Consider the following 11913-nt stretch of genomic DNA (forward strand, 5'->3'; position numbering starts at 1 on the left):
TTTTCTATATGGGGAAAAAAGGATAGGGAGTCAGGGGCACCGAAGGGCAGGGAGATAACGTGTCTGACGGCCCTCAAGTGACTAGCCACAATTCCGTTCCACTCAGTATCATAGATTTTTCATGTATAATCAATGCAGTGTAATTTTTTGGGGCATTTATGGCACTGAGGTCAATGATGTGTGGAACACAATGGCACCTCTGGGAGAAATGTACTCTTGATTTTTTCCTTTGCTTGCAACAACATGAAAAACAGAGGAATATATCTAGTTATTGCATATTCTGAACAATCAGAGTCAGATTTACTGATAAAATATTGAACCAGTTGCCATTTTTAAGCCATTGACATCAATCTTTTTACAGCTTTGAAAAAAGAACATTGTGTCTAAGAATTTGCATATTCCTTTTTTTTTTTTATTAAAATAATTTTTTTTTTGCATTTATTAACAGGGATTTTGTATTGTTTTGGGTAAATGTAGACGTCAATGTATGTGTACATTTATAGGTTTGTTTTTGGCTCTGAAATGCTGTCTCCTATCTCATAGTTGACTCGCGTCTCCTTTAATAAAGCATTGATTATGGGGAAGGTGACATGAGAATTAGGATGCAGAGTAGGTATCAAGTGACCTATATGCTTCCTCAATTGCATAGTGGCACAAAAGAATGTCCTGTTGCCCCTTCATCCATATCTCCAATCAAACTTGGCTTGTTTCGGACCTTTGGTTTAATCTTGAGGGGCTTTAGTAGCTGTCCACAAAAAGCTATTGTATCTTACTTAACTATAACCTCAGAAATGATCTGACCTGTCCGGTGCCAGGTGCAGTGAAGTGTGCAAAAGCTTGCATGCCATGAGGTCCCATTGGATAAGGAAAAGAAACACTAGATGCCCATCGTGATCGGATAAGTGGAAAATAAACTAACAATGTTAGATCTTAAAGAAAAAAAAAAGGCAGAGAAACTTCGGTAAAGACCTAATGGAAAGTTTCTCCCTCCCCTCTTGGTTTCTGAGACTTCTGGGTACCCTAGAAAGGGAGCAATATGAGCCCCAAGCCTTTTTTTCTGTCTTTTTACTTTTTACTTTTTTTCTTTTACTTTACTTCCCACACCACCCTTGTGAGTCTGAGCCCATTCGGAAGGTTACTGTTCAAAGTCAGCATGGATCATCCAGGAGGACACCTTGCTGTGGTTCTGCTTGTACTTGTTCTGGTTTCTATGTCCACCGAAAACAACATTAGTAAGTACAATATTTATATGTTTTAGCTTTTCGGGCTTATATGACATTATCTGATTATAAAATTCGGATTGGCTTTTTACACTTGATTCATTTGAGATCAGAATGAACTAGGGGAACTTTATATACACACTTCACTGAATTTATGTTTCTCATATTTTAATCTAAAAGTTTATGCTTAAATGATTGAGAATATTTTTGTAGGCAAATATAAATGATGGATTTTCATTCAGTATTATTTTATTATATTATTTTACTTCATTTATTACTTGAACTGTTACTTTAATTGGTTTTATTTTGTTTCATTTAGAGATTTTTTATTTTATTTTATGGAATAAAATGGAAAAGAACATCCAGCATTCATTCAATACTGTTTGCCTTTACAATCAATTTGTACAAACAATTTGGGTTTACTTTACTATTATTATAAAATGTGTAAAAAAAGAAAAGAAATGTGAGTAAACATTTTGACTGGTATCCTGGTGCGGTTAAGAAATACTTATCCTGAAATGTATTTGATGATTGTCACTCTTTGGAAAAGTACACATTTTGAATGAAAATCAAATTTTCTTTGCAGTCAGGTGGTGCACAGTATCTGATGCCGAAGAGCAAAAATGTTTGGATCTAGCTGGTAATGCCACAGCCAGGAACATCCGTGGACAACTCCTGTGTGTGAGGGGCCAAAATCCCACTGACTGCATGAAGCAAATAAAGGTTGTAGAAAATTGCTTCCCAAGAGGCAAATAAAATCAGATATGGTGCATGGAAATTACAGGCTCATAGATTTTAGATTGAGCCGTACAATTGTCCTATTTTTTGCTCCTCCTTTGCTTTTCTTGCACTCACTCAACTTCTCAACTGATTATTCAATCTTACAAAATGCTTGATATGTTTTGCTTTTCCATTACATCAAAAATGATGGAAATTTCTCAGGATATGGTTTAGTATAATTTGTCTGTGATGTAAACAGAATGGCACTGCAGATGCCTCTACTATGTATGCTGATGAGATCTACACAGCTGGGTTTTGCTATGGCTTAGATGTGGCTGTGGGAGAGTCTTATAACGGTGTGGGTGAGTATGCTTAAACTAAAATCATTAGAACACCAGTCAGAGATCTGATAATCTGACGTCAATGTGTGTTCACGTGTCTTTATGTTTTGTGTCTGACACAGATGGCATTAATTATTACGTGGTTGCACTGGCACGGACATCATCCAGCGACCTGTCAATGCTGGAGATGCACGAACGCAGTTCTTGTCACCCAGGGATGCGGACTACAGTGGGCTGGACTGTCCCCATCGGCTTCTTGGTCAACACATCTCAGATCAGCGTGGATGAGCAGTGCAACTTTCCCCATGGTGAGATCACTGCATTATGTGGCTCATGTCATTACTTGATAGATTACAAAGCCTTTGACACCTGGTTTAACTAAGTAATGCTTTCATTTGTTTTAAATGTAAGCGGTTAAAACTGGTTCAGATGCAAATTGAGAATGTAATTGCACCTTTTGGCAGCCATTTAAAAAGCTATATCCATCTCCCTATGGTTTCCAGCGGTAGGAGATTTCTTCGGCTACAGCTGTGTCCCAGGAGTGAAGGACCCAGAACATGATCCCAAAGGAAACAACCCAAGGAACCTGTGTGAGGCCTGCATTGGGGACGAGAACGACCGCCACATCTGCGCCAACAACCCTCGGGAACGGCATTTCGGGGAGGCTGGAGCTCTTAGGTGCTGTATGATCAGAGATGTGAGAGAATGCATATGTTTTAGTGGAATCATTTTTCAAAATATGAATGTGTTTTGTGTAGCAAGAATATTGGATTGCTTATTGGGTTTGGGACAAAAAAAAATCTATGTATATATGTACAATAATACATTACCATTTAAAAGTTTGGGGTGAGTATGATTTATTGAAAAGTTTTTGAAAGAACATTTACCAAGGCTCCATTAATTTAATCAAAAACAGTAGTATTGTGAAATATTATTACAGTTTCAAATAACAGTTTTCTGTTTCAATATATTTTAAATGTACCTTTTTTTCTGTAATAGCAAAGCTTCTTTTGTTCAGCAGCCATTACCCCAGTCTTCTGTGTTACAAGATCCTTCAGAAATCATCCTAATATGCTGATTTAGGGTTTAAGAAACGGATTATTATTAGTTGAAAATGGTTGGGCTGCTTAATTAAGAGTGGGAAGTGTAGAATTAGTGTTTTTCAGTATTTTTTATGAACAGAAAGTTTGAAAAGGAAATATTTTGTAACATTATAAATGTCAATTTTGATTCATTTAATGTGTCCTTACGCAATAAAAGTACACATTTATGTAAAAAAAAATGTACCCACATTTATGTAAAAAAACTTTTCAATGGTAGTGTATATATTTTATGTGTATTATTATTTAAAACATACAGGTGTGTGGCAGAGAATCTTGGGGATGTTGCTTTTGTTAAGCACACTACAGTCTTCGACAACATGCAGGGTAAGTAGTGCAAGGTGTAAGAAGAGCTAGTTAAACATGAGAGCAAAAAATGTCCAGATGCAGTATGAATTTCAAGTTGGTTTCTTATTAAATGGAATTTTTGAAGGGACTGAAGGAGGACAATTGTAGCCTTCACTTCATGATCTGTATCATGTTTCACTGGCTGATAGACACAGGGGGGCAGCATTTCACAACAATGCATCTCTTTGTGTGCCTGCTGGGATCTGTGAAACCCTTGTTTAATCTTAGTACACCCTGTTAGCCAAGTTCAGGGATTACAGATGCTAGTTTCATAGAGATATTTTTTGTTTTATGAAAGCCTGCTTGACTTGCAAGCTTTAATTTTATATTTAAAAGTTTCATCAGACAAATGTTGCATCATGCCTTCTGTTTTAGAAGTTGTCGCTGCCTATAAAAAACCTTTGTCTGGCTTATTATTCATGTAAGGCAAGAACCAGGAGTCCTGGGCGCTGGACCTGGAGCAGGAGGACTTGAAGCTCTTGTGTCCTGACGGGAGAGACGCTGACCTGTTCCAACACGAGAGCTGCCACCTGGCTGTGGTGCCAACCAACGCTGTGGTAGTGCGTTTGGAGGACAAATGCCGCGTTTACAAGTTCTTGGAACGTGTGCAGGTCAGGAGAAACAGCCACACAGTCACACATTGGAGCCCAAAATCTGAGAACAGTCAGAAAATCCAGGATTTTTTGCACTTAAACCTAGGGAAAAAAAGTAAATGAAAGGTATGATGTGAAATAGGGGTGCAACAATACATTGTCAAAATATATCATGATACAAAGATGCAACAATATGTACAGTATTGTGGATAGTGACAATATGTATTGTGTATAGTTCACCCAAAATGAAAGTTTAGATATAATTTAGGCTTTATAATAATATATTATATATATATATTATATAAATTATCTAATTTATGTGACCCTGGACCACAAAACCAGTCATGAGGGTCAATTTTTGGAAATTGAGATTTATACATAATCTGAAAGCTGAATAAATAAGCTTTCCATTGATGTATGGGTGCAAAAAAAAAAATCTAAATATTGAGAAAATCGCCTTTAAAGTTGTCCAAATTAAGTTCTTAGCAATGCATATTACTAATAATAAAAAAAATTCAATAAAACATTTGACTCAAATTTAATGCTTATTATTTGAATGAAGAAAAAATTGTATTAAATCAGAAAAATGTCAGATGCAAACATTATAACTAGTAGTCTCAGACTTTTGGACCACATTGTACTGCATGCACGCACACACACACACATTAACATCATACTGCCAGACAGTTTCACTGTCTTTGGATATCAGGTTTGATTCACATTTTTATTGCATTATCTGTGAAATAATATAAAAACTGTAAAAAGAAAAAATCTGAAATCCCCTTTGTTCAATACAGAGCTTGAAATTCTCATTGGAAGTGTTGTTCCTGCACATTAGCGGTCAACGGTATGATTAATCGAACCCTGCCAAAACCTATATTAACAGAGGTATCTCTGAACGTCTCGAGTATTACACAGATTACATCAGGCTGACTTATGCGTTCAATACATCCAGCCTGAGCCCTGTGGTGATCATTGATTTCCACAAGACACCGTCTCACATTACAGTGTGTCATTAGGGGAGGATGACACTACAGTGAGCTCTGTTATGAAAGCAAGACTAGCGCATACACACATCCTGAGTAAAGCACGGTGCAAGATATGAGCAAAGATTGTTGAGAAGATCCAATATTTGCAAATGAACCTAAATATGCATATACATATTTCAAACTAACACCCACCCTCAGCCCTTTTCCTTGTTTGAGTATTCCAGAAATTCTGTTTGATTGCATTTTCTCTTTTTCTTATTTTGTTTTACTCGTTTCTGTCTTCTAGAATGCATTTGCTAATGCCACTGAAGGATTCTCTCTGTTCAGCTCGGTGAATTATGGGCAGCCTGATGTGCTGTTCAGCGATTCCACTAAAAAGCTGCTGCGTGTTATGGGGACCTACACTTCCTGGTTGGGGCCGAGTTACACCACCATACTGAAGGCTTTTGAGTGTGAAGGTACAATGGAGCAGAGCTGTTATGCGGTTATTGTATTATGCAAATATCAATATTGGAAATTATTATTTAGGGGCTTACATTGTTCAAATCAGAATTTTTATAATTAATTTTGTTCATTAAGGGTCTTCTTAGTGAATGTGCATCAAAAAACTGTCAAAATGTACTTGGCCATTAAGGGCACAGTACCAAATAATGTACAATAATCATTTTATTTTGTTACTTCACCTAAGACTAATGTAAATGTATAAATGATCTTTTTCAGACTGAGGTTTTGAGTTCTGAAAGCATATTTACAAGGCATGTTATGCACCAGTGCACCATGATTTGTTCTTAGATTATTTTGTATGGATATATACAAATTAATAACTAAAACTTTAAATTATTCTGCCTGTTTTAAATTATTTTCTTTATTGAAAACAGTATACAAGGAAAGGAACATTACAGATACAGAAACACTACCTACTCAGATTCATTTATTTGTGAAATAAACAAGTACTTTTATTCAGAAAGGATGTATTAAATTGATTGATAGTGACAGTAAAAACTTTTACATTGTTACAAAACATTTCTAAATGAAATATATGCTGTTTTTTGAGCGTTCTATTCATCAAAGGATCCTGGAAAATGCATCTCGGTTTTCACAAAAATATTAAGTTTTAAAAATTATAATTGTTGAAATCAACATTGAGTTCCAAATCTTCATATTAGAATAATTTCTAAAGGATCATGTGACACTGTAAACTGGAGTAATGACTTCTGAAAATGCAGCTTTGCATCAAAGGAATATATTACATTATAAAATATATTAAATTGGAAAATATTTACTTTAAATTGTAATAATATTTCACAATATTACTGTTTTTTCCTACCGACCCCAAACTTTTGAACAGTAGTGTATCATATCATGTGCAGTTCTTCAAAATGGTGAACAAAGACACAGTGTGTTACTTTAGTTTATTCTTTTAAAATGTTCAAGTCCATATTGCAGATAATGTTATAAAACCCTCTGCATTGCACGCATGAATTAACTTCTTTCCTCTCTCTTACATTACAGGTTTGTGTTGATCTGATGAGGAAAGAGGAAACTATAGATCTCCCCTCCATCCTTCTCACACTAACTATTGTCGTATATGGGCTGAATGCCAGCTCTCGCCTGTGCTTTGTAGTACTGCTATTACTGTTCTGTTCTCACAGTGTTTGTATGCTTCATATATCACATTTACTTGATATTACACCTCTTTGAGTCTCTGCCAAGTTCCTGCCATGTGAAAAATACAAAAACACAAAAAGATCTAAACTTCTATGCAGAAAAGGACTGCAGGGGAACACACCACAAATCATGAAGGAATTCTGCCTTAGTAAATCCAAGTAAATTCATGACAAACCAACCGAGGGATGCAAAGGTTTCTGAGTACAAAATACACACTCTGCGTTCAGGGACAAAGCATACTTTATGCAAGTACATGAAAGCAAATGCTTTTAGTTAAACAGCTAAAAAATGTTTTGTGTGCTTTAGCAACAAAATATTTCTTCTACAGCATTTTTTTTTTCTTTCAGATCAACTAATGTTACATACCTGATTAATATTACATCTGTTTTAATGGCACAGACATTGAAAGTTAACAATCGTCCCTTTGGATACTGAGAATTATTACTGCCAGAATGCAAGAAAACACATTCGGATACACTTTTTTCCTTTTTCCATAACAAAAATATAAACAAATTCCCAAATCAAATTGCATTTACCTGAAAAGGAAAATTACTTAAGATATTCAGTCTTGTTTTCTAAAACAATTATCAAAATTAAGTGTGTTTAATCTTAAAACAAGGAAAATATCTGCCAGCGGGGTAAGAAAAATAAAGTTAATTCAAAGAGAAAACAAGTTTATTTTTCTTAAACCATTGGCAGATATTTCTTCTTGTTTTAAGCATAAACTCACTTAATTTTTATTTAATTTTTTTTTCAGAAAATGACACTTAAGTCATTTATAGTATCTTGATTTTGGAAAGTTTAGATTTGTAATGGAAAACAAGACAAAAATAATTTTTTGCAGTGTCCATATTCATTTGCATCGGAGTTTGTGTACTTGCACACAGTATGTTTCTGACTTAAGTTTGATCAAAGCTTTTAACATGAATATCTCATATTCTTTGTATATCTGAACTAGTGGTGTGCAGATATCAAGGAATTAAAAATGAATACGTTCAAAATATATAAACAAAGCAACAGGACATAAAACGTTTAAAGGTGGACAGACTTATGGTTGGTTGTTACATAACAGGTGCTTTAACTTCAGGATAACAAATTACCAACTTGAACTTCAGTGTAAATAGTCTTGTCACTCTTAGATTTACAGAACCTTCTCTTATTAATAAAAATCTATGTTGAAAAACATTTGCAATCCTCATTTTTACATTTAAGCCAACATCAACACCAATGACTCAGATGATTGTATCCAATAGTCTACATAAATGCTGAGGCGTATACACTAGTGTGTGAATGCTAATGTATTATTAATGACAATATCGTCTCGCATGAATTCATAATGAGCTGTCTATGACATTGCTAATGAACATTAGTAATTGAGATTGCAGGTTAATTGAGGATTTTGTGCCAATGTCCTTGAAAATGTTTGTCTGAAATTTGTATGCTCACATATCTAATTATTGACTATCTCTGTGTTTTCAGTGAATGTCTCATAATTTATTTATCTTGAATACAAGTTTAATTATCTTGGCTCTCTCAGGCTCTGTGGCACTACATTCTGCTGCTTCAGAAACCTCCTATTAAGCCATCAGTGCATCAGTAAAAATGTCCAGGTTTCAATTGCCACACTGCGTGTCAAACAAAAACATTTATCGGCCAATGAAACAAGAGACGGGAAAAGTATTTTTATGTTTCAAGAAGAAAGTTTTAATGGTACCAGATGGTCCTACAGCTCGCACATTGAGTGTATCTGTTTATGAACACAGGCTTCATTAATCTGAGATGTAGACGACACTCACCAGCAGCAGTGCAAGATGAGCCAGCCATCACCACTGCTGTGACTGCAGCGTATGCCATTAACACAGACACAAGTTAATGAAGTCTGAAGCCTTTTAATCCATTTGTATGCGGCTTTCTGCGAGTATACATCCCCTATTAACCCTGCAGACATTTAATACTTGTGTCAAAACTTGCATTGCTTATTGTCAATGACGCAGGGAAGCCTAAAGGGGCGTTTACATGGACAATGATTCTGTTGCAATTGAGAAGTCTTTAGTTTTCGAAGAAAGTTGCTGTAGATTTTGCATTTGTGCATTTAGTAGATACTTTTATCCAAAGCGACTTACAATAGAAGAGCATTAGCAATACATCACAAAGCTAATATTCACAGTATACAATTCCACATTTATTATAATGTTAGAAAACAAGAACAGAGAAGAAATGCAAAAGTTTTTTTTTTTGGCAAGTGCATTGGGATGTGGAGTGGTTCTGGCAGAAAAGTTGTCTTCAGCTGCTGGCTTCAGCAGTTTGGGAAGAGGTTGGCAGCTCATTCCAAAAGAGAAGGTAAAGGTTTTGGAAAGCGACTTCATGCCTTGTTGTGAAGGAAGAACAAGGGACATCTTGTTTAGTGGCCATATCTGGCAGAATTGAGCATGCTTTACTTTATGCAACTGAGCAGCAATGTTAACATGCCAAGTACCAATGGGAGCGCAGACAGCAATCCGCTCCCTGATACAGTCAAGTAATGGCTGCAGTTATATTTAATCAATTTAATTGCTGTCAGTGTGAACAGAGCTTAAACTGCCAGAGCAAAGGTATAACTATGGGATTAAATGAATGCATATGCATATATAGCTGGATTTTCCTTGCTCTTTTGTAATAAAAGTGTACTTCTATGTACTTTAGTGTATTATATTCATAGAAAGTGCATCATATTTACATCAGAACTATCAGAGCCTTTGCAATTAACATTTGAATGTCAAATTCTTCATGAACTTGGCAGAGGCTTTGTTACTCATTTTACATACAGAGAGGTTAGCCAATCATAATGGAGGTCATTTACAAGCAGGGATTAGACTATATCTTTGTTAATAATTTTGTTAATCTCTAATACATAATCACAATATGCATCCAGACTTCAGTGATTCTCTATTGCATAGCAGACTCGGTCTAGAGAATAATTTGCCACCTGCTCAGGTAAAGGATTAGGATGTGGGCCTCTTCACTCATTCCTTCAGGATAATCTTTCCCTGCATGAGCAAGGTGGAGTCTCAGGTACACCTCACATCTCTGCTCCTCACGATCCCTTCGATCACGTTTCATAGGCTTATCCCAGTAGGTGGGGGCACTCCTGAGAGAGAGGGGGTCTGACGGGGTCAAATGGACACAATCTGGATACAGAGGGTGGTTGTGATCAGTCAGGCACGGACACGCTAGATGGCAGCGTTCATTCTCACACTCTCAAACTGAGAGACCATGGGCCAGAACTAAATTAGCTAAACCTCTAGAGACCTATAACAGCAGACTTTCACTGTTTGATTCATTTCTTTTGTCAAATGTTCCAACACTGCAAAACAGAAAGATGAATGTGTCCCAAGAGCTCGGAAGCATTCAATGCCCATACTCATATGCAGTTCTTAGAAGAATTTTTATTATTTGAATCATGTATATTTTCAGAAAACATATATATTTTAGTTTAAATATAGTGTTAGAAACAAAGATGTGTGTACTGTACAGTTGGTCGTCTGATGTGTGACTTGTACAGTACACACAAAGATGTGTGTACTGTACAAGTTCGATTTGGAAAAATTACTCACTCTCAGTTTATCTGCCAACAATAACCATATATAGCCAGAAAGTCTAATAGCAACTGATTCATTGTTCGTTAATACTAAATTAAATGACTCTCAAACTGTGGACTTGCGCTCTCTTGTATCAGACGAACGCAATCTCGCGTCCCAGTTATAGATTGTATAAATGACACAGTATTTCAGTATTGTTACTGTATTGTTGCAGTGCTTACGTGGAATCTTTTATACGTTGTAAGTGATTATTTTTCTAAGTGGAATCTTTACAATGATTCACATCAGTGTTTTACGCTCACATTCTGTGAGTGAATCTAAAACATGACTGAAAACCATATAGGCCCTATTCTTCTGATGTGAACGTATGTTAACAACATAACTGTCACCCTACAGACATTGTATGTATGTCAAAATTATAAATGCGTGTTATATTTGGGAAAGAGGGATAGAGAATTGTGTCATGATGATGGTAACTTTGATTACAATCTCTAAGAGGGACATTCAGCGTGGTGACTGACAGCAGAGATGAGGGGAAGCCTGCAGGGAATTACAGAGAAGGAAAATGAACACCCACACACGATGGATCCTCAGGACATCTGACAGCTACTATTATGTCTGGAGGATGAAATATTAAAGAAGAGCAGAAAAGGAGATGTATAGTGATCAAGGTAGTTTTGTACTCTTCAAATAAAGCACACATACTTCTTTTCTGATGTGGGATTTTTTTTACTGGAGGTTTCTACAGGAGCACAAATTCTTGCACTGTCATTTCCAATTAGTGAAGAGCATGCTTGAGATGAAACATGAGATATGTGAAGAAAATAAAAAAAGAATCAAGGTAAATATTGCACATTCTGATTATTTCTAAAGTAAGTTCATATTTAATTGTGTGTATCATGCATACAATTCTAGCTATGAAATTGAGTATGTAGTGGAACGACACCGTGATGTTAATGTTCGTGACTTCCAAAAGAAATTACAAGTGAGAATGAAAAGTGAGTGATGGAGTGACAAATGACAAAGTGGAAAAGAGGCACTGACAAACCATCTAACAGATGCTTACACAATTCTCTTCCCAAAACGTAAATTCCCACATAATTCCCACTCCTAGAGTATATAGTTCTCTTCAGACCACCCATGGGGCTATCGGTTCGAGTCCCCTGAGGGCACAAGCTGGTACCTCTCACACAAAGCCAGATCTGTGCAGAGTAGATGGCAAAGAGGCCCTGTATTTGGCAGCCGTCTTGCCAAAGCACTTTGCTCCACAGACCTTTCAGGTTCCCTTGTGCAGTGATCCTAACTTGTGTGGGAGAGAACTCTGGCCCGCTGGAGTACCCAGGCTCACTATTACCA

The 11913-nt window shown here is 36.2% G+C and overlaps 1 protein-coding gene across 1 annotated transcript; it reads left to right on the top strand.

Moving 5' to 3' along the window:
* Positions 1-1153: 1153 nt before the first annotated feature.
* On the top strand, positions 1154-8852 carry LOC306845794 (otolith matrix protein 1-like; the record flags this gene model as incomplete). The annotated part of the gene is made up of 9 exons (XM_079378776.1): positions 1154-1232; positions 1807-1943; positions 2200-2302; positions 2404-2589; positions 2785-2959; positions 3641-3708; positions 4156-4340; positions 5598-5769; positions 8743-8852. 9 exons carry the CDS (start codon positions 1154-1156, stop codon positions 8850-8852), a joined length of 1215 nt encoding a protein of 404 aa, XP_079234902.1.
* Between the last annotated feature and the right edge of the window lie 3061 nt (positions 8853-11913).

This window comes from Barbus barbus (assembly GCF_936440315.1).
Source record: "Barbus barbus genome assembly, chromosome: 26".
NCBI lineage: Eukaryota > Metazoa > Chordata > Actinopteri > Cypriniformes > Cyprinidae > Barbus > Barbus barbus.